Source organism: Glandiceps talaboti, chromosome 19 (genome assembly GCF_964340395.1).
Source record: "Glandiceps talaboti chromosome 19, keGlaTala1.1, whole genome shotgun sequence".
In the NCBI taxonomy this organism is placed as follows: domain Eukaryota; kingdom Metazoa; phylum Hemichordata; class Enteropneusta; family Spengelidae; genus Glandiceps; species Glandiceps talaboti.
The window spans coordinates 15,588,635-15,613,939 of NC_135567.1; the positions used below are offsets into that span (position 1 = coordinate 15,588,635).

Sequence of the window (25,305 nt, forward strand, 5' to 3'; positions counted from 1 at the left end):
GATAACTTTGAAAGAGTTTTCCATACAATGGTTATACAAAAGAGCAACATCGTCTATGCTATTAGAAAGTGAGCGAGCTTTGCAATGTGACACAGAGAAAGAGGTTTTGAGATTTGAATAGAAATTCTGGTGAAATATTGTCGGTTCTAATGAATGGTTATTGATAACAAAAAGATTATCTATATAGGTTTGGTCACTGTTCATAAGAAAAATGTTACATTTGCCTCAATAACTAATTAAGTACAATACTTAGCAATATCAGCTTCATTTGAGATTGTAATAGATCGAGCTTGCTGGTCTCTCTTGATGTAAATTCGGCCATTGTGAGTCCACAGATATCGATATCCTGACTTCTTCCTTGCATTGTTGACTTTACCTTGAAGTTGTCTTGCAGCAGGACATAAATTCTCATTTATATAGATATTGTTCTTTGTAGAGTAGCCAAGATTTTCCGTCGATATGTCTTTTATCTTGCGGCGCTGGTCATAGATAGCGTTCCGACTTCTTCGGTTGGTGAATGCTACAATTATCGGTCTATGTCGGGCAGTGTGAGGTAGAGTAGGGCTTTGGACTTTGCCGATGCGATGCGTAACATCGATGTCATCTATACTGATTCCAGGATTGATATTTCGTAAAACAGATAATGTTATGTCATCTGTATTTTCATTTACGCGCTCAGGTATTCCACTAATTTCCAAGTTATTTCGGCGTGAATACTGGTTTTGTTGATTTGCATCTATTTCCAAGGTAGTGATACGATTACGTAACTCGGTATTTGTTTTTTCGAGATTTTTGTTCGTTTCCTCAAGTTCAGAAATGCGATAAAGCAGATTTTCGAACTTTTCGTTAATGAAATCCATTGATGTCGTCAAGGTTGTTTGGCCATGTTTCAGACTAGAGATCTCTTGACTGATGTATTCCAGTTTTTCCATTACTAATACCAATGTAACGTCACCTTTGTTACCTGTTGACACGTCATCGTCAGCCGCCATGTTAGCATTACTTTCTTGGAGTTGTAGGGTTGTAGATCTTTTCATGTTGCAGGAGCGGCATAACATCAAATCATCGCCACTCGAGACTACTGCTCTCTTGGTCTTGCAATGAGAACACTTTGAAGGCATGACAATGGTCCATTAATCGCAAAAATAGGCAGTATTTAGACAAACTTTTGGGGAGCCATGTACATAGTGATGTTGTTCCTTGAATTATGTGGGGTTATTCGTATATGAAACTGTTCTTCCAATTTGTAATGGCTGTACATCTGAATGGAAGAAACTAATAACACTGAGACCATATGGAAAAGAACAGAAAAACATAACTATCTGAACTAGACACTCGCATGTGAAAAAAAAATGAATTAAAAAAAAAAAAATAAAATAAAAAATCTACCTAACCCACCTATTCTAAAATTGAATGTAACCAGAACCACACAATTTGTTATTAGGCCTAACCACATTTATGTTTTTGCATATGAATAATGTTTCACTATCAATTCATGTGGTTATTTGATTCAAATTATGTTTCTGTGCCAATGCTACATAGGGTATATGATAATATTTTAAGAGTAAAGTATATGAAGAGAAGAGAATTAAGATAGAAGTAAAAGGGAAACGTATAGTGTTGAGGAATAATATTTCCAAGAACAACGGTTTTCCTAGCAGGTAAAGATCTTTGATGTACTTAGGTTACAAAATTGTCAACCTTAGTATTATGCCCTAATAAATATTAAGCATACAGGATTTGTGGACCTCAATACTATTGCTCAACAAGTCATTGAGAATGACATAGTCCCCGCTATGATTGGGTTTGAAGGAATTATCACTACTCTGATCACGCAACAACACTTGTGAACCTAAATCAAACAGACTTAGATATGTTGTGTCTGCTTGTTGGACATGGAACATGCCTACAACAATAAAGGATTGGTCGGGTATGGGGATCATATCACGATGAAAATGGATATGCACATGTATGTCATAGAACACTGTCCTAATACCAACTTTGAATGTGATCTGTTCAAGCATGTCTGAGTTATGGCTTTGGACATTGAAAAATCGCAAACAAAATGGCTGCCAGGCGGCCATAGTTCAGTTCAGTTTGTAGGTCCAGCCGTTATATGGCGGCTCAGGAGGTACAATAAAATTGAACTTCGACCTGTAAACAGGCTAAAAAGAAAAAGAAAAATAGAAAAGAGTCTTGACCTGTGGATAGAATTCACTGTCAGTTATGGTTCGATAGATGCTAAAAGTCTATTCCTAGTGGTGTGAAGGTCAAAACAGTATTGTCTGCAGATCCGTTCTAATTGTAATAGGACATCAGATGGTATGTTGTTTGTCTCCTCCAGTAAGGTAAGATCGAGCACAAGTTGAGTGATATTTTCTGTCATCCTGGTTGTCATAATATCTGAGGTGTGTTCACCAGCCGCTGCTTTCATGTTTCTGATAAATTTATTTCTGAGTTTACTAAATAGCTGACAGCTGTTAATGAAGTGTTCACGAGTTTCTGGAGCTTTGTGACAAAATATGCAAATAGGGTTAATTGTATATTGGTTGAATTTGGCTTTGTTTGCTTGTAGTCTATAGTTACCAATAACTAGTCTATTTTTGATGATTACACGTTGTGATTCTCTTATGTTGTTGGAGATACTGGACAATATCAGATGGGGACCGTGTTTGATTCTGTTTGATGTATTGAGATAACGTAGACTCGTTTTTTTTGGATGCTGATGCTTCTAATTGTTCTTGCCAGTAGCTGTTAACTTTTTTGTTAATGAGTAGTTTCCATTGTTTGATTTGGGGTGGGTATGAGAATAAGTGATAAATGTCCTGTAGTTGGTATTTGTGAAGTATTGACTTGAGATCGCTAAACCAGCTATTGCTTTTCAGATCTTTAAGGGCAATTTGTCTTTCACCAATACGGAACTCAGGTGAGTCCTTATTTTGTAGTATTCTTCCAAGGAGTGAGAGTTTCTTGATGTCAACTTCAGCTTCAATTGTACGTAGTCCAGATAGAAGATAAACAGCTTCGTCAGCGGTGTTTTCAGCTAGGGATAGAATTTGCTTCAATATTGGATCGTATTACAACAACAATGAATATGCACATGTATGTCATAGAACACTGTCCTAATACCAACTTTGAATGAGATCTGTTCAAGCATGTCTGAGTTATGGCTTTGGACATGGAAAATTCACAAACAAAATGGCTGCCAGGCAGCCATATTGGATCGTATCACGACGACAATGGATATGCACATGTATGTCATAGAACACTGTCCTAATACCAACTTTGAATGAGATCTGTTCAAGCATGTCTGAGTTATATGGCTTTGGACATAGAAAAATTGCAAACAAAATGGCTGCCAGGCGGCCATATTGGATCGTATCACAACAACAATGAATTTGCACATGTATGTCATAGAACACTGTCCTAATACCAACTTTGAATGAGATCTGTTCAAGCATGTCTGAGTTATGGCTTTGGATCGACATGGAAAATTCGCAAACAAAATGGCTGCCAGGCAGCCATATTGGATCGTATCACAATGAAAATGGATATGCACATGTATGTCATAGACCACTGTCCTAATACCAACTTTGAATGAGATCTGTTCAAGCATGTCTGAGTTATGGCTTTGGATCGACATGGAAAATTCGCAAACAAAATGGCTGCCAGGCAGCCATATTGGATCGTATCATGACAACAATGAATATGCACATATATGCCATAGAACACTGTCCTAATACCAATTTTGAATGAGATCTGTTCAAGCATGTCTGAGTTATGGCTTTAGACAGGGAAAATTTGCAAACAAAATGGCTGCTAGGCGGCCATATTGGATCGTATCATGAAACAAATTGACGTGCATATGTATGCCATTGTATGTTGCCCCTGTACCAAGTTTGAAAAAAATCAGTCTAGGCATCTCCAAGAAACGGCTGCGGACAGACGGACGGACGCACGGACAGACGGAACCCAATCCGGCGGGGACTAATAAGTCAGGCCCTTTCTCTACACAAGCTTGCTTTAAATAACCCATATCTGGCCAAATATCTTAGTGTTAACTGTAACTTACCATGCATAATTTCTTTCACAATGTCAAACTCTTTTCTGTCAATCTTTAATTTAATTCTAGTAGTACATCCAGATTTCTCAGCAAGAGCTCTCATCTCAGCTGTTACTAGGATACCAGTCAAAGACTCCTCCAATTCACCAGATTCATATTTCTGCCAGAAATACTGCATATCTTCTTCTGAAAGGAAACTCAGAATAAAACGTAAAGACCCCGAGTCAGTTCTTTCTAATACGGCTTTGTAAGAATTATAGGTTTCATCTAACTCTTGAATTAATGCTTGTTCCTTTCCCTCTAGGAGAAGCTTGGTTCTTCGCTCATAATGTTCCTTGGCACTCTTTTTAAGTTCTTCTCTTGCTTCAATTTTCAATCTCCATTCCCATAGCTTCAGTTCCCTTTCCTTCATCTCAAATTCAGTATTTATAACCACAGCTGGATTAATAAAATAAAAATACCTTGACTTGTCAGGAAAACCATACCTTGATAATTTACACAAACATTCTCACACTATATTCTCTCACTGCATAACATGACGGATTCTTTGCATTAGCAGTTCAAGTGCAACTTTCCTGACTTTGTGAGCCAGCAAGTAGGGTGTCATAAAAATTGATTGCATCTCTAAAGCTATTTGCAATATCACTGATAATGGGTCAGTAAAACTGATAACAACTGATATGACATTAGGGGCTTCACACTTGATATTGAGTTTAGCTTTGCCTGATGTGTTATGTAATAGTGCTTTATCACATTTGTAAATATTACCAACAAACATTATTCAGTGATAAGAAAGATAAGAAACCCCACTTCCTAGCTAATGGCTTGATTCTGTAATGATCACTCATAGAATCATCATGTCATGTCTTACTCTAAACATCTTAAGAACGTATCCACCGCATGATTTAAGCCTAGTTTGCTCAATAAATTTGGAATTATTGGTTTTTGGCCTAAAAGACAAATTTGTAGCCCAACTTTGCATATCACTGATGGGATCATCATGTCATGAATACTTCTTGATCAAACTATACCCCTTAGAAGTTTACCACCAACTTTCAGCCCGATATGCCCAGTACTTTTGGAGTTTATGTTTGTTGACCCAAAACCCACATCTCTGATGCGATCATTTTCATTTGAACAATTTATCGGCTACATATGCTCTAAGTAATATCACATAGCACACAGAACTATTAGCTCAGTTGTGTTAACAACACTCAGACTATTCTGGACTACTGCATTGAGATTATTACTTACTTGGTGACAGTTTGCTCGTATCAACTGCATTTCCTAAATGGCTTATACCTAACACCATGTTGCGGGTTCCAATGATAGGAGACATTTGACCTATTTGAGAACAAAGTATGGATATGACAAATTATTGATTACTGTATGAATTTGAAAACTTTTTTGGTTTTGTTACATGTATCTATGGACATAACATTTTACCCATTATCAATGTTAATTACAAAATTCACTATAGAAATCCCATCCCGTACATCTTGGCCAAATAATCCAATGTTTTCCCCAAAAGTTCAGTGTGAAATCAACAAACCTGGCAAGAGTTCGTTCTGTAACAAAATAGCAGTTCCAAATCGAACAGTGTTTCCATTTTACTCATTCGTAGTTCTGTTATTTTTTATTATTATTATTAAAACTTTATTTCGAGAAAGAAAAGAATGCAAATATGCTCACAAACATCCCATAGATAAAAACAAGTCAATGAACAATTTCTATATGGAGACCTGCTTTTCTGTATGCGGACACTTTCTTTGTGTAAAAGTGTCCTGATTAACTGAAAAAAGTGTCTGCTAATGAAATTGAGAGCACAGTTGAAACAATGGGGAAGAGTCGGAAAGGAGTATAACTATCGTTTATGGATGATAATTAAAATACTATTAAAATTACTTGATTAATGTATAATTCATTCTTTAAATTTGAAAGAAAAGGAAAGTTGATAGCTGGGTGAGTGATTTAAAAGTAGGTGCAAAAGTGTGTCTCACTGAGTGTAATACATGAAATATTAACAATGTAGGTAAATAGCCTACACAAACAAGGTCAGACTACAGATATGAGTTAAAAAGTCTTTCGGCGGGAAAATTCATTCACCACAGAGGTCAACACAGAGGTTATGAGATTTAGTCAATGCAATTTTTACATTGAACAGAGAATATGACAAACATTGTTTGCGGTGTATGCAGCAGTTAAAGATTAGTCTAGGGGAAAATGTATGAGAAATGCTATGCGGATTCTCTCTTGGGTACAAAATAGCTGCCGTCCTCAGACATCATACTGGCCGTACCGCTTGGCCAATTTAAGTCTGTGGATGGTATCTATAAGTATGCCATACAAGTACACAAAGTCATGGATCCTGGATGAAAACAAAGATAATATCTAATTAAATATATCAGTACATGACTTATTCATTATAACTACTTGTTTCAATCATAAACCAATAAATGCCTTCTTTTCATGATAATACAATCAACCTGAAGCAGTGGTAGATTTTCATCTTGTCATTGTTCTGATTTGTCACCATGTATGAATTAACCATCACTAGATATTGTTTCAGAAGACACCATCATGACTGAAAGATGTTCACAGACAACATTTTTTATAAAAATATGATCTAAAACTTCTTATTTGAGATATTTTAGATATTGCTGTATACATGACATGTATATATTGTCTACACCTTAATTTCTAGATGATAGATATAGTCAAGCAGATGAGTTTCTTACCTTGTTGTCTTTGTTCTGGTTTGTCACCTTGAGTGGCACTATCATTACCAGTCACATGACTTGTTTCAGATGAAACCATGGTTACTGAAAGAAACAGAGAAAACATTCTAATTAGATGAACATAAACCACAACTTAAAACCCAATACATGTGTATGACGTCAACTCATGACACAATCAAACAGATCTAGTTTCTCACCTTTTCATATCTGTACTGATATGTTCTCATCAGGGGTTACCAGTGTGTCTTGTAAGCTAATTTGATGTACTAGTAAAACACAAATTTCTTGTGACGCACAATAATTTAGTATTTTCCTATCCCTTACAATGCAGTGTGACAAGGTGATCCACATTTTATCATTTTGTCCTCCATGGGCTCCCAACAACAACATATTTTAACCTATGTATGTAAGAAGGGTGATGCTCAGTTTGACCTTGCTGAACAATGCAGATTTTCACTGGGTACACCAGTTTCCTCCTGCTTCCTCAACACTAGAGCACTCAGGCACTGCTCTTGTGGTGACCATTCACCAAATTTCCGAATTTATTTGGACTTGATAAAGAATATCATTATTATTATTACTGATAGTTTCTCACCTTGTTGTCTTTGTTCTGACTTTTCACTATGTAAGACTCCACCGTCACTGGGTACTTGACTTGTTTCAGATGAAACCTTAGTGGTCATTCCATCACTTGTTACATGCTCACTTGCTGTTGTAGATGAAGTCATCATTTCTAATTAAATATCTAAGTACATGATTTATTCATTATAACTACTTGTTTCAATCATTAACCTGAAGCACTGGTAGATTCTCATCTTGTCATTGTTCTGATTTGTCACCATGTATAAATTAACAATCACATGATACTGTTTCAGAAGACACCATATTAATGAAAGATGTTCACAGACAACATTTTAGATAAAATTATGATCTAAAACTTCTTATTTGAGATATTTTAGATATTGCTGAATACATGACATGTATATATTGTCTACACCTTAATTTGAAAATGATTGACAGTCAAGTAGATGAGTTTCTTACCTTGTTGTCTTTGTTCATTACCAGTCACATGACATGTTTCAGATGAAACCATGGTTACTGAAAGAAACAGAGAAAACATTCTAATCAGATTAACATAAACTACAACTTAAAACCCAATACATGTATATGACTTCACTTCAAGGCACAATCAAACAGATCTAGTTTCTCACCTTTTCATATCTGTTCTGATATGTCATCATCAGAGGGTACCCATTATGTCTTTTTAATTTGATATACTAGTAAAACACTACCAGTAATTTCTTGTGACACACTAAAATCTTGTAATTCCCTATCCCTTACAATGCTGTCACAAGATGAGCCACATTTTATCATTTTCAGAAAGTAGTAGCATAAGGATGGTGACCAATAGTCCTATATTCCTGAACTGAAAACAGGGTTCCTCTATTGTAAATATGTGTCTTTAAAGGTGATTCAAAATGCTAACATTCACTATCGCTAATTTGCTAGACGACATGTTTGTGAAATGCATTCTGGTTTTAAAACTTTTCAAAAGCGTCTGCAAACACCTTAAAATGACCTTTTTTCAGTCACTTCCCTTCGGAAGTCATAAAATCCTGTGGTCTAGGTGGGACCGGAAATACCCGAAAACTCTCGAAGTAAATCCGAAGGGAAGTGACTGTAAAAAGGTCATTTTAAGGTGTTTGCAGATGCTTTTGAAAAGTTTTAAAACCAGAATGCATTTCACAAACATGTCGTCTAGCAAATTAGCGATAGTGAATGTGAGCATTTTGAATCACCTTTAAAATATTTTTATGTCTGTAAATCTTCCATCCTTTAAATCATCACATAATCAGCAGTAGCCTTAAAAGGACTACCAGCTGCAAATTATGGTTGCCCCAGGACAAGAATTGGTAGTCTGTGGACACAGGACTACTGTTAATTTTGAGCCCTAAGTATACTTAGTAACAATATGTTTAGTGTATATACAACACTTAGCACAGCATGTTGGAACAGCAGAGATTTGGATTACATTTCTGATGATTTGATAAGAACAGTTTTATGGCCTCTTTGCATGTAAATGAATTGCCAGGGGAACTTCTAATTTGTTGGTGAGGTGAACTTTACGTAAAGAGGCCATACAACTGATGATGGAATGTATTACTTGTCTCTTTGCTGTTCCAACATGCTGAGCCTATAGTAAAGTTATTAATCTAATTCATTTGTTTACTTTCTCTGTTTGTAACAGGTTCTGTCCGTCAATGATCTGATGTCGGCAGTTATAGTTCAGCCTTGATTATGTCAACCACACATCAGATGATTTTGTCCGTACAATAGTGCTACTGGGTATGTCCCATATATCAATTATACAGGGGTATGAGTATCTCATACGGTACCCCTGTATAATATGGGTCATACCTGGTCATGTAAGATAAATTCTACTTACTCGATGGTTTTGTTGATGTTGGTTTCCCAAAATGAGATAGGAATGTCTCATGCGTCTGTTCAATGTCTTTGTTGTCATGGTAACATTCCTTTACTGCCTTTGCATTTTTAGCTGCAGCTTTTGGATTAAGGAGTATCGATTTCAACTTTTTATACAAGTCATCTTTTTCACCAGGGTCATATACAAAGTAATCAGCATAGAGTTCAAATTGTGTTGTGTAGAATTCACCAACTGCTGTTGATTTTGGCACCAAAGTTGGTAGTCCTGAGGCAATGGCATCCAATCCTTCCATCCCTATTGACTCGTCAGGTGGTATTATACAGACATAACTTTGAAGTAAATCTGTGCAAATATCATCTTGACAGTCATATGGTGGGACAATGATTGGTTTTAAATAGGAAGTAGTCATATTGTTTTTAAGAAATGTTCGAGTGGTTACAGAATCTCTGCAAGTATGATTTCGGATTAACAAGTCTGGTATCTTTCGAGCAACGTCATGAAATGTATCTGCTACTTTACTTACAGCTTCCAGTGGTATTTTGCTAGCTTTGTCCAAATTTGGGTTGGTCAATTTCATCAACGTCTGTTTTTCCACAACCTCTGGTTTAATAACATCAACCTGTAAGTCAAAGAAACATTCATCTGGTCTTGGCAGGTACAGTTCATGTTTTATGGGACGGTTTGCAGCCTGGTAGATGGTGCAGAAACGTGCAAACACCTTTGGTCCAACAGAGAATACTGCATAGGCAAGTTCTGCAAATTTTACACACCTCTTTGATTCATCTACAGATGATGGAACAGTGTGGTTTATAAGCACAACTTTTGCATCAGGAAACAAACGTCTCTTAATAGCAAAGGCAGCTGCACAAGTCATAGGAAAATGGCCGACTATGGTTTCAACATTCTGTAGATTTGACAGTGTTGTAAAATAAGTATCTGGCTGGCCTAACCATTTACAGCTAGGTACTTCATCTTGTACATCATGTGCCAAGATGTCATCAAAACAGGGAAGAGTTAGTTTTACGTTATTTGTCTCTGCATCCTCTGCATGTTTAGCTTTTAACACAACACAGTGTGTTTCCTGTGGTGTACATCTAGCTACACTGGTGGCAAGTTGACAGTTAACTACAGATACAGGATCACCAGCTCTATTCCATTCTTCAGCCACAAAAAGGGTTGACATTTTGTTAGATTATCTGCACAAAAGAGAATTACAAAAACATACTTATATACGAGTGATCAAGATTGTTAAAAGGTGGCCATAAAAATACAATTGTGTTACCATGTCAACGGGCATATAGGCATCAGAAGAAAAGTCGCACTTGCTAAATATTTCATTTAATGAAAAAGTGACAATTATTGTACGCTTAAAATTTGGTTTCTGATTTTAAAAAAAAGAAGTTTTTATTGAAACATTTGCCAAAAAACATTGACCTTATATATTGAGTTTTAAGACATTGTGTTCTCGATCCCTAAGACATAGAGTGACTGTAGCATACCTGGAATATTTGCACGTATTTGTATGACTGTTTGCAGTATTCTCCCAGAGTCGTACTTTCACAAACGTTTGTCATCATTTTATTGCTTTCATCAATCTTTTATTAATCTTATTTGCACAGTTTTACTCAATTTTTAACATAACCTATATACGTAGATCTATACATAGATAATTACTTTATCAAGGACATATTGATATTAATATACAGATAAGGGGGAAGGGGGGGGGGCTGTGCCTTTAACAATATCATTTGATATATATTTTAAACCTCCTAGCCTTCTGACATCAAGCTTGGTTATGTCAACAAATAGTTTACAGTGCGCTATGACAATGATCAGTCAGTTATATTACAAAAATCCTACAAACACTGTCACTAGGGTTTCCCAAGGTAATTTTCTAAGAGTGGTTTTACACTGTGATTTCTATGCACGGACATAGACACTGTTTTGTTATGCAAATTAGTCTGCTTGCATTTGTCAAGGACAAACATTTGAGCGAGTCTGTGGCTAAGATAATGCTATTCAGTAACTGGTACTTTCACTTATACATATATGCATCTGTTTAATAAATTCATTAATACAAAGTTGCGATGCAATGTCACAACAAGTTTACACCCTTCGCGGCACACACCCTGTATGTGCTGTCACACTTGTTGATTCTCCACTTTATGCCTACTTTAAGTTTTTAAAAGTTGTCCAGACTTCCTTGTCAATAGTGACCTGTTAATTTCTGTACAGGTAGTTGGATACAACACTCAATAAGATGTATAGAAAGTGCTCATACACATGACTCACCTTAAATCACTTTAAGAACTTCTTAAAGTTAATCATGAAATGAAATCGTCATAAAATGCCACCATTTTTTCAGGACCAGGAAATTCTGAGTATTAACAGTGTCACTACACTATATGTTGATAATTTGTAAGATGGCTGTTTGTCAAGTCAGACTGACTTGATCCTAAAGCAGTATTAACTGTTCTATTTCGTAATATATTCAAATTAAAGAAACATGTCAATTATAGTTCCCTATTCAGATCAAAATATTTAAAATATAGTGTTATAGAAAGAATTGTTGAATGGAAATGAAAGTGAATATTAATTTTAAGTTAGGGTGGCCTATCTACCAGTTGTTTGACAGATAACAATAATGGTGTGTCCTCATATGACCTCTCACCTCACCTCAATTCAAAGGATAGCTGTTCCAGTTGATCGACAGACCCCTTTGTAAGATATTGGCTTTTTCATGTTGCTGTGGTGAATTCATGTTTCGAATGTTACATAGTTAAAGTAATAATCTTGATAGACTATGTGCTCCATTGTCCTCAAAAGAGAACTGATTTACCGCTTACATTACAATACCAATGAACACTGATGTAGGCATATTTACACAAACTGATTGATGTAACAGCCACAGACAATAGTACAGTCTCAGAACACAACTATTCATGTCACCATACTTGGCTTACTTTCAATAAAAACAACAATTTAGTTGATTCACTGTAAAGGAAATGACAATCCGACAAATTAGGGTAAACTTAGGCTTGTTGATTTTAAATATTCCGTGTTTAATTTACTGCAAATCAAAACCACAGAAAAAGCCTATGCAGATGATGTTAACCAGACATCAAAAGGAAGTCAGCTAATCTTTTCCCATATTTATTGTGTTAAAGTCCCATACACTAATTATACACATCCTGTAAGGTAGAAGGTACTTACTCAGTATTTTTGTAGTACAAGTTGGTTTCACAATATGAGATTGGAACATCTTGTGAATCTGTTCAAATCTTGGTTGTCATGGTAACATTCCTTTACTGCCTTTCATTTCCAGCTGCAGCGTCTGGATGAAGGAGAATTGCTTTCAACTTGGTATCACTTTCACCGGGGCAATAGTATTGACTGGAAAATGAGTTGTGTAGAATTCACCAACTGGTGTTGATTTTGGCACCAAAGTTGGTAGTCCTGACGCAATGGCATCAACTCCTTCCATCCCTATTGACTCATCAGGAGGTAGAATAGAAACATAACTTTGACGTAAATCAGTGCAAATATCATCTTGAAAGTACAACTTAAATTTATAATGAAATAAAAACAAAAAGTTTATAATTACTCTCTGTATGTATTTCATTGTAACAGAGACTGAGTCTGTAAGTATCTAAACTGATGTAAACAAAATATTTAGTCTGTATGTATTTCATTGTAACAGAGACTGAGTCTGTAAGTATCTAAACTGATGTAAACAAAATATTTAGTCTGTATGTATTTCATTGTAACATTCTTAAATATCTTTATTAAAGATTACGTACCTAAATAGAATTGTCAATTCTCTAGACAGTTGGAATAAAATTATATTTTGTCTTATCGTAGGCCAAAAAAATTTGTGTTGTACCAATAACGGCCAATTTCTAAAATGGTGTATTGATTTTGGGTCAAAGTGAGTCTAAAATGGGGCCTGGAGTTTCCAGCACTGGCCACTCCTTCCTACTTGAGCTGGCCACTGGTACCACTTCTGCAGAACATATATGTACAATGTACATGAAGTACACAGAAAGTCTCTCAACAACATTACAAAATGAACTTTGACCTCAATAAATTTTACTACTTTGATATAAGGATAATGTTATCTACATAAACTCTGCATGTATGAATATAAATTAAATTCCCTGGTATTACAGTACACCTCTACTAGAGCTAGCCACTGATACTGTCCTGGGGAAACATATATCATGTACATGTATATGTAGTACATAGAAAGTCTCTTACCTACATGTATGTGTACATTGTACATATATGTTCTCCAGAGGTGGTACCAGTGGCCAGCTCAAGTAGGGGTGTGTGGCCATGCAGTGTTGGAAACTACAGGCCCCTATGTACAAAGTACATGTACATGTAGTACACAGAATGTTAATGACATGTATGTATATTCAAGTTTAATAAATTACCTGTACTGCACATGTAGTCACATTTTCTATAATGGTCCTGTAATTAGGTGATTTCTTGCCATCCAGACATGTCCACTTTCTCACTTTCATTTGTCACTGTGCCAGACAGCAGTCCAGTGAACCACAAACCTGTCATCATCAGACTACAGTAATAAATATGTCACATAAACCATCTGTAAATAAAACAAATACACAATGATTTTCATTATAAATCTACTATGGTGTATAAACGTGTACATATGCGTATATACGTGTGTATGTATGATATATGTGTGTGTGTGTGTGTGTGTGTGTGTGTGTGTGTGTGTGTGTGTGTGTGTGTGTGTGTGTGTCCGGGGCATGTGTATGTATGTATGTATGTATGTATGTATGTATGTATGTATGTATGTATGTATGTATGCATGTATGTACGTGTGTGTATGTATGTATGTATGTATGTATGTATGTATGTGTGTGTATGTGTGTGTCCCTTTTTCTGTGTCACCCATTGCACAGATATTATACAATACAGATAGTATTATAGTACAGACAGTGCTCACAGAGTGACAACACAGATACAGATAGTATCCATGCATTAATTGTAACCTAGTGACATATGTGCTGTGCATGCAAAAATATTGCTGAGACCTAATAAAACAAAAAAATGCGGTTCCGATTACCCGGCCCCACCTAGTTTTTCACTACTGACGTGGTTCTTTAAGAAAAACAAAATTATGAAAATTGTGAAGTCTTGCAAGAAATAGACTAGTGGACTTAGGAACTGACATCAACTTACAATGAAAATATGAAACTATTCTTCTATTTCTAATCTGTAATGGCTGTACATCTGATGAGAAGAAATCAATGACACTCAGACCATATGGAAAGCAATGGAAGTGGTAATCAGAAACACAAATTTTGTGTGTGTGTGAGGCTTTGCTATTTAGTTTATAGTGGTCTGAGGCTTCATAATATACAAACTCTATGCATAACTGCAATAATGGTAGTATTATTTTTTTTTATTTTGAGCTTTTTCTTCTATTAGTTCTAATTTTAAAAAAACCTTCTAATTTCACAAAAAGAAAGTTTTTTATCGTTCCAGAGTTTGCACTCAAAACCGCACAGTGAGTCACCTGTCTGTAAGCTGGACTGGGTCACATGCAGTCCAGTCGAAACTCAAGGTCAGTGCGAGCGTGTCACGTCGCAGCGTAACAAAACCTGGACAAAACCACATGCATGGCACTCAAATCAATTTGTATTTGTTTTTCCAAAAAAATTACAGTAATATGCATACATTTTTTTAAAATCACACATTGATTCAAGTGCCTGTGGACAAAACCCAGGAAAAATCCCTCCTGGACTGACAAACTACATAGCTAATAATACAGTAACCACAGGGAGCTCAGGCTTAGCTAGTTTTGTTTACAAATAAGTAAACAAACAAACAAAACATACACACACAAACAAACAAACAAACAAAAACAATTAAACCGACAAATGAGTACATTGTAGATACATACATGAGTAAACAACAACGAACAAACAAACAAACAAACAAACAAACACTACCTCCGCAAATTGTCACCATTAATAATGGCATTTTAAATCACCTTCAACTAACTGAGCCTGAGCTCCCTGTGTAGTAATTAACAAGCCAAAAATCTTTAAAGTTCACTCGTATTTGGCAAGAATGACCAATATTAACATATATTTTGCACAAATATATCAAGAGATGATATCGGGGTGAGTGTATTTTTGAACATGTGGATGCATCGATCGAGAAGACAAGTTATTCATAGCTGATAACGTTGTAAACAATCCGATTCCGACCGTGTCGGCGGGTTGATTTGCGAGGACTAACTTTCTAGTTCCATTTACAAATAATAAAACCACTTTTAAAATATACAAAAGTCATAGACCGATACTACTGTAATCACTCCGCAATTCTGGTCTAAATGTTTTGTTTTGGTATTGTCAAAAATGATACGATCCGTGTTTTTGCGGAGCGGGGCTATGCACGGTCGGTGTTCGCAGACGACACCGAACTCTAGATCTCCCGGATCCCACTGCATGAGCCGATACGCGGCCGGTGTCCGCTTCCGGTCGTTGACACTTGGTTCAAATATTGACTCCCATCTGTTGTTCAAAATAATCATGAGTATTTCAACATTCTTTTCTGGCGAAATTTCTACACAATGACAAAACTCGTACTGACTTACCGCAAACTGAGCTACTATCCGACAAGTTCGCTGTATATGAACCCAGGAAGAATCTACTGACCTCGACGTGAACTATAACTTGATCTGTGACGTCATCGTCGGTTACTCTCGGGTCAAGTCGGGGTACGCCGATTATCTTGATCACCGTGCAATGAAAAGGGTCTCTGGTATTTTAACGACCCAATCCGCCTAAGTATATATTTTTATTATATTTACAATCAAAGTGACTCTTTCGCCTGCTGTAACGCTATTAGATCTGAGTTCTCACTGTGGTCGGGGATCACTTTCATGAACTTGGCCTGAGAACTATAGGGGGCGCACTATACATGGGGGGGGGGGGGGTTTGAGGATGTAGGAGTATTTGAAAAATTGAGATCGGTTGGGGAGGAGGAATCTGAAAAAAATATTGTTAGTTTTGTTTACAAATACAAAAAACAAGTAAACAAACAAAGAAAACACAAACAAGGAAGTCGATAAAGAAACAAACACACATACACATACGTACACAAACAAACAAACAAACAAAAACAATTAAACCGACAAATGACTAGATACATACATGAGTAAACAACAACAAACCAACGAACAAACAAACACTACCCCCGCAATGGTCACTGTTGGTGATTGCAACAAACAACCTCAAAAATAGTTAAAAAGTTAATACACGTAACTAAAACTTGACTGTCTAACAAAATAATTATATAAATGTATGAGTAGAATGGTGTTTTTGGTCCACAAACTATCTGTATCTCATATATGTACAAAGCTGCTTATAAGTTTGATCATGTTTCCTATGTAAGAATTAGTGTAATATTAACCAACATTTCAAGGGTGCAATAATCACAATTAAAACTTCAAGTTCAAAATGCATTCTCAATCGAAATCTACAAATAGACTTGGCTACTTACATGTTACATTCACAAGTACATGTTACCATGGTAACAAATAGAATACCTTGATGGTTACACTTACATCACAAATATCATTTTAGGTTATCTCTGTCGAAATTTATGATAGAATAGAATAGAATCTCCAGCCGTTAAGAAACCTACATTTCTTAATTGGATTTTTTGCAATACATGTAACTGTTTGGTGCTAAAACAAACTAGTAAATGTATTTAATTAGAGTAATAGTAGATTGGGTCCTGATACCATACAACCTTGGTCCACAAACCCCATATCTTGTACACTGGTCCTCCCAAGGTTGGGTCCTAACACCATACAACCTTGGTCCACAAACCCCATATCTTGTACACTGGTCCTCCCAAGGTTGGGTCCTAACACCATACAACCTTGGTCCACAAACCCCATATCTTGTACACTGGTCCTCCCAAGGTTGGGTCCTAACACCATACAACCTTGGTCCACAAACCCCATATCTTGTACACTGGTCCTCCCAAGGTTGGGTCCTAACACCATACAACCTTGGTCCACAAACCCCATATCTTGTACACTGGTCCTCCCAAGGTTGGGTCCTAACACCATACAACCTTGGTCCACAAACCCCATATCTTGTACACTGGTCCTCCCAAGGTTGGGTTCTAACACCATACAACCTTGGTCCACAAACCCCAAATCTGGTCCACTGGTTCTCCCAAGGTTGGGTCCTAACACCATACAACCTTGGTCCACAAACCCAATATCTTGTCCAGTGGTCCTCCCAAGGTTGGGCCCTAACACCATACAACCTTGGTCTACAAACTCCATATCTGGTCCACAGAGATTATTGAATATAATCCTTGCTTCGTGCATTTTATATATTATATCAATAAACTACTTTCAACTAACAGCACATCCAATAACAACAGTATTTTACACAAAGAAATAAATGAAATATATATTTTATTTCTGAAAATATATCAATTCGATAGCTACATCTTCATAATAATGTCAAAACCATGGAATATATACAAATCTTTGTCAGTCTTTGCTGACGATAAACAATGCTGTCAACACATTATTGGTTTTAGTACAATTTAGTACAATTATAGTTCTAAATAAGTTGTCATTTCTATATATAAAGTTTTATAGAATTCACAAATTTAGAAAATATACAGAAATTATCAAAAAATGTACATATTTCAGTGTACTCCTACTAAAGTACATACTGCCATCAAAGTAACTTTATCTTTCTGTAAAAGTCAAAATATGTATGACAAAAAAAGTGTACAAGTAATTAATACAATGTACAACTACCACTGTATCATTGACTCTCTGGTGTACAATTTTAATACCGATGTCACCATGTAATGTATACAAATCTTTGTTTTTCTCTGCTTACAGTACAACATTATCAAAATAGTTTATAGTACTGGGCATTTCCACTTTTTGAATAAGTTGAAAATATCAATTTCTACATATAGAAATGACACAAAAATAAAAGTGCATATAAACTTGTAAAATATAGAAATTCTTTACAATTTTGCATGCTCACATAACATAAAGTAACTTTATCTTCTGTAAAGTCAAAATATTCATGACAAGTGGATACATAATTAACACTACAATGAACAATTATCGCTGTATCATTGACTCTATGAGTAAAAGGTACAGTCTTAATATGTATGACAAGTGGATAAGTAATTAACAATACAGTGAACAACTATCACTGTATCATTGACTCTGAGCAGAAAATGTGATTTGTAATTAATACAACTTTCATAAATATGTCTTCCACAAGGTGACACAAAAGTCATAAAAAATTAAAATGTATAAAAATTACCAAAACACACAAACCTCAGTGTACTGTTTATAATACAACTGTGAGTAATTACAGTTCTAAATAAATTGACATTTCTAAGTATAAAGTGATTACACAAATTTATAAAAGTAGAAAATATATACAAATTATCAAAATGTACAAATCTCTATGTACTCAATCAAAGGTATATATGCTGTCAAATCAAAATAACTTTCTCTTTCTGTGAACTCAAAATATGTTTGACAAGTGATTGACAATTGCCAGTATGATGAGGAACTACCACTGTATCAAGTACATGTGACTGAAAATTGGCAGTATAATGAACAACAGTTAACTAAAACCTGTTTAGCTGCTGGAGACGTGATTGTATGATGAACAGTAGTCAACTAAAACCTCTGTATCAAGTACACATGTGACTGAAAATTGGTAGTATGATGAACAACAGTTAACTTAAATTTCTTTAGCTGCTGGAGAAGTGATTGACAATTGCCAATATGATGAAAAACTACTACTACCATTGATTATGTGAGCTGAAATATTATTTGGAACTCGTATAAATCTTTGTCATAAAAGTGACATAAAAACTAATACAAGTGATAATGTAAATAATTTAAATTATCCAAATGTACAAAAGACAGTGTACTTCAAATAACATATATGCTGCTATATCAAAATAACTTTCTCTTTCTGTGACGTCAAAATATATTTGACAAGTAGACATTCAAGTGATTGACAACTCACAACAGCTAGCTCTGTAGTAATAATGCTGTGAACAGAAATATAATCTATGAAGTGTAGACAACTTTGTCATGAAATTGACATGTCTATAAATTCATGTAGAGTTCACAAATGACAATGTACTCAGACTAAGGTATATGCTGACACATCAAAGTAACTTTCTCTTCTGTGAATTCACACTATGTTTGACAAATGGATATTTTAAGTGATTGACAATTGTTAGCCATATGAACAATTACCTCAGTCTGTATCATTCACTCTGTATAATTCACTCTGTATCATTCACAAAGATGTAATTTGTAAAAAAAAAAAAAAAATTCTCCAATAAAAGTGACACAAAACTTGTACAAGTAAAAATTCACAAAAATTAAAATGTACAAATGACTTTGTACTTGGTCTAAGGGTGCATTGCTACAAGATCAAAGTAACTTTCACTTGTGAAACAAAAATATATTTGATTAACATTTCAGTCTCCCTACATGATAGGTACATTGTAGTGTATGTGGTATAGTATTACATGTATATCAATTAACCCCAAGTGTACAACTACTACTTCACTTTTTCTGTTTCCTTGAGGGGTCTTTGACTGAAATTTCTGAGGTGGATTTTGGCAAAGGGTGAGTAGACAATTGAGGTTCATGTAAAGGCATTTCATGATGTATATTTCTAGAGGGCTCTGTAGCACTTGTACTGGATTGTGAAGTACTGGGTTGTGAAGTTCTGGGTTGTGAAGTACTGGATTGTAATGTACTGGGTGGTTATATACTGGGTTTTGAAGCAGGTAATGGTTGAGTGGAAAATCTTGGTTCAGGCAAGGATGAAAGATCCTCAATTGAACTTTGCGAGGGCAATTTCTGCCAATGGTGAATAGAGGATGGACATTTAGCCAATCTAGAATATGTGAAATGTATACTACTACATTTAGAAGGTTTGCTAGTACTTGTACTACACTCTCCAAGACTTGTACTAGGTTCTACAGTACTAGATTCTCTTGTACTACATTTAGTCTACCTCTGAGTTTGGTGATGACCACAAGTGTTCCATGGGTGAATGTACTTCCTTCTTAACCCTTGTACTAGGCATTACAAAACTTGAACTAGGCATTATAGAACTTGTCTTAGGCATTATAAAAATTGGTCTTGTTAAACTCAAGTCTATCTTCATTTGCTGTTTCATGGGTGAATGTACTGGATTCTTAATCCATGTTGATGGGATGATGGACATGCTGTACTTGGAGCTGGGTGTTTGTTGTGAATACCATGGCATATCTCTCATCTGTTCACCTACACTACTCACTGGTAATGTTGAACTATAGTACAATACCTCTACCTTCTGTGATATTTCAGGGTCTGTAATACTTTCTTGTCTCAAGTCAACAAACTTAAAAACTTTGAAATCCTGTCTAGCATGTCTTCTTTCAATTACATGCAATAACTTTTCTATGCTAGAATTGGTTATTTTGTTGTAACTTGCATCAAAATGTGTCAGATCCCTTAATTTACTTAAAATGGTGGCTAACATTTCAACACAGGCATCTCCTATATTATTATGACTGAGGTTAAGATAAGTTAGACTATCTTTTCTGCATTCCAAACGAAAACACCAATAACCCTGTTCCTCCAAACCCAATTCTTCTGCTCAAAATCATTACACCATAGTCTCCAATGTTATTATGACTGAAGTCAAGATAAGTCAGACTTCTCATGTACCCCATCCCTCTACTCAAACTCTTTACACCTTCATCTCCAATGTTATTATGACTGAGGTCAAGATGAGTCAGACTATCCATGTACCTCATCCCTCTACTCAAACTCTCTACACCTTCATCTCCAATGTTATTATGACTGAAGTCAAGATAAGTCAGACTTCTCATGTGCTCCATCCCTCTACTCAAACTCTCTACAGCTTGGTCTCCTATGTTATTGTTACTGAGTGTAAGTTTATGTAAATGTTTCAGTACAGTAATGTCTTTACATACTTCAATCATTTCTTTTTGTGACCAATGCATATTAGTAGAGATATCTAAGACAGTGACATCATCAAGGCTCTTAAATAATGATTGAAACTCACACAGTTTCAGATTATCTTTCTGGTATTCTGGAATACTAGGGAATTGTCGAATCTGATTTTTAATGAATGGCATAATCCTATCAAGACCAGACCAATTATGACTAACATCAACTTTACTTAGGATATTATAATCCTGAATGTCATTCAATAGGGTCTGTATTCCCCTAGCTCCAATAGAGTTATAACTCAAATCAAGTGTGTTGATGCCTTTCAGACAGGACAAGCCACCTGTAGCCAAACGCTCTACACCTTCATCTCCAATGTTATTATGACTAAGGTCAAGATAAGTCAGACTCCCCATGTACTCCATCCCTCTACTCAAACTCTCTACACCTTGGCTTCCTATGTTATTGTTACTGAGTGTAAGTTTGTGTAAATTATTCAGTACAGTAATGTCTTTAAATACTTCAATCATTTCTTTTTCTGACCAATGCATATTAATAGAGATATCTAAGACAGTGACATCATCAAGGCTCTTAAATAATGATTTAAACTCACACAGTTTCAGATTATCTTTCAGGTAATCTGGAATACTAGGGAATTGTCGTATCTGGTTTTTTATGAATGGCATAATCCTATCAAGACCAGAACAATTGTGACTAACATCAACTTTACTTAGGATGTAATCATCCTGAATGCCTTTCAGTAGGGTCTGTATTCCCCTAGCTCCAATAGAGTTATAACTCAAATCAAGTGTGTCAATGCCTTTAAGCCAAGACAAGAAACCTCTACTCAAACTCTGTACACCCTGGTCTCCTATGTTATTATGACTGAGGTCAAGATAAGTCAGACAACCCATGTACTTTATCCATCTACTCAAACTCTCTACACCTTGGTATCCTATGTTATTGTGACTGAGGACAAGATGAGCTAGACTACCCATGTACTTCACCCATCTACTCAAACTCTCTAAACTTAGGTATCCTATGTTATTATGACTGAGGTCAAGATGAGTTAGACTACCCATGTACCTCATCCATGTACTCAAACTGTCTACCACTTGGAATCCTATGTTATTATGACTGAGGTTAAGATAAGTCAGACTGCCCAAGTATTCCTGGACCATTACTCTGCTAAAACTGTATTCACTTCGGTATCGTATGTTATTATGACTGAGGTTAAGATGTGTCAGACCACCAATGTACTTAATCCCTCTACTCAATCTCTCTACACCTCGAAATCCTATGTTGTTATGACTAAGGTCAACATAAGTCAGACTAACCATGTATTTCATCCCTCTACTCAAACAGTCTACACCTTGGTCTCCTATGTTATTGTTACTGAGGTCAATGAGAGTCAGACTACCCATGTACTCCATCCCTCTACTCAAATTCTCTACAGCTTGGTCTCCAATGTTGTTATTACTTAAATTCAACTCCTTCAAAATAGACATATTCCTAAGGCTCTGATTTAGGTAACTAACTGCACCACAATGAATCACACAATTTTTTAATATTAATTTTCCTAAGTGTCTGAATACTCCTAATTCTTGACAGGTTTGTAAACATTCCTCTTCTGACAGCTCTGATGCTTCAAAACCAGTAACAAGAAGAAGCTGGTCAAAGATACCGATGTTATCTAATTCATTTAATGAGAGATCTTTCTTACTTATCTCAGGAATTTCTGGTAATTTCAGTACATTATCTTTGACATCCTTCAATAACAGTCTACAGTGTTGTCTAATTAATTCTGTATGCACAATACTATAAGATACAAGACAGGGTAGTGACTTCAGAACTTTCACTAACAGAATACTATCATCTATGTTTAAGGTACTTTGAGTTAGACTTAAAGATGTTAAACTAGGTCTGGTTTTCTGACTGGCCATACACTCTAACATTTGATGACACAATGCCTCATTCATTCCAATAAGCTTTAGTTTCTTTGGAACATCCCGACATGAAAATACTTGTACAAACATGTGTATGTAGGAAACATCAATATCACACACAGGTTTACTAAATTTCATACAGACTGTATCACATTTAGATATATATGGTTTATCAGTATCTCCAGTACGAGCTGATTTACTGTGTATGCATTTCAAGAGGGGGATTACTCTCAAAAACTTACTTGCTACAACAAATTCCTGTGAATTAGAAATGTCAAAATCAACATTATCTAATCCTTCCCTTCTAGTTTTCAATTTCAAGTCACTGGAAAGCAGTGACTCAATCTTATCGGAATATAACAATATGTTTCCAATGACAGATGTATTCTGTAATATAACACTCAAAGCATGCAAAGTTTGGTTTGAAATTACAGTAACGCTTGACAAATCTAAGGTTTGTTGTCCAAGTACACTTTCAATACTCTCTGCAAAAAGAGTAGGATGCTGACATTCAAACAAACAATGCCCTAAGTTTACAAGATCAGAATTCATGACAAACCTTTCTTGTTTTATGGCTTTAGCAATTGCCACTATAACAATATCAGCTTTGTCTCCTAATATACCTGACATGTATGACAAGAGACATGGTAACTGCTTTTCACAAAGCATAAAGGGTGTCTCCTGTTTCATTCCTTGAAAGTTTTCAGTGGTCTCAAGTCTAGTACACATATAACAAGCAATTATATACAAGTACACATACTGGTTTGAAAATTCAAACCCATGACATTTGTCAGATTTCTTTGCTAAACCAAACAAGTATTCATGCATATCAGTAATTTTACTTTCAATCATCCATGACTCATACAACACACCAAGGTTATCTTCTGTAAGATTCTCATACAAACACTTTCCAACTTCCAGAAATCTATCCTGTACAACTTGCCATGCATTCTCGACATCAAGTGTATTTTCCTTACAATACATCTCTACATGGTACTTTATGGCATACTCAGTTGCTGTTGTTAAAGTTGGAGGCAAAGTATAACAATTCTGACACCAGTAAGATACAATGGCAGGAAAGAAAAACTCTTCATTTCTAACTGTATCTATTACTGGATCAAATCTAGACTCTTCAATTAAATACTTAGCTTGAAGAAAGCTTTGTACATGGTTCAGTACGTATCTCTCCCATTTATCATACTGAGTAGCTCTGCATTCAGTTGATGTACTTGGACTTGAAACAGCTGACATATCTGTAGGGAAAATGAAATGACATGAAATGCCTAAATAAATATTTAATAAATTATATCATAACTAAAACGTGAAATTGTATGGTTTGCTTGTTTAGAATGATAGCTTATTTATTTTGCTACGGTTCTACACACACTGATGTTTGATAGGAACATAATACCTTCTGCTGTATGCTTAAATTTACTAATCTAAAATTACAAAACGCACCCTGCATGTGTACATGTAAATCTGTGTGATAGCATAAATATACAAAATTAAATATGCTATAAAGCATTGCATATCTATTCATAAAAATATGATATGATATGAAATGTAACATTGATTGTTGTGTATCATATACCCAGTATCACTTCAAATGTAAATCAATACAGAGCACGATCATTGAATTCATCAATATTTTTTCACATTACACACACTTTGCCCAAATACGGCGAGTCGCACCTTCACTAATATTGAAGCTCCGTGAACTGGCTTTGAGATTTTTCTAACCGTCGTTGTGTTTTTGTTCATGACTAATGTTTCACTGTCAATTCATGTGGTTATATGATTCAAATTATGTTTCTGTGTCAGTGCTACATAGGGTATATGATAATAGTAAAGTAATTGAAGAGAAGGGAATTACGATTGTAGTAAAAGGGAAACTTATAGTGTTGAGGAATAATATGAACAAAAACCAGGTTTTTTAGAGGGTAAAGGTCATATTTAGGAAACAGGGTTTATGGACTATCGCTTAATAAGTCAAACCCTTCCGCCACACAATCTTGTTTCACAAACCCTATATTAACTGTAACTTACCATGCATAATTTCTTTGACAATGTCAAACTCTTTTCTG

General features: G+C 35.5%; 2 protein-coding genes across 2 annotated transcripts; both read right to left on the minus strand.

Annotated features, from left to right (window-relative positions):
* Positions 1 to 236: 236 nt before the first annotated feature.
* LOC144450052 (uncharacterized) lies at positions 237 to 1,037 on the minus strand. The gene has a single exon (XM_078140618.1). The coding sequence runs from the start codon at positions 1,035 to 1,037 to the stop codon at positions 237 to 239; it is 801 nt and encodes a 266-aa protein (XP_077996744.1).
* A 1,560-nt stretch (positions 1,038 to 2,597) lies between these two features.
* Positions 2,598 to 5,522, minus strand: LOC144450053 (uncharacterized). The gene is made up of 3 exons (XM_078140619.1): positions 5,318 to 5,522; positions 4,073 to 4,501; positions 2,598 to 3,043 (listed from the first exon to the last, which is right to left on the minus strand). Exons 1-3 carry the CDS (start codon positions 5,400 to 5,402, stop codon positions 2,598 to 2,600), a joined length of 960 nt encoding a protein of 319 aa, XP_077996745.1. The 5' UTR covers positions 5,403 to 5,522.
* Positions 5,523 to 25,305: the final 19,783 nt, after the last annotated feature.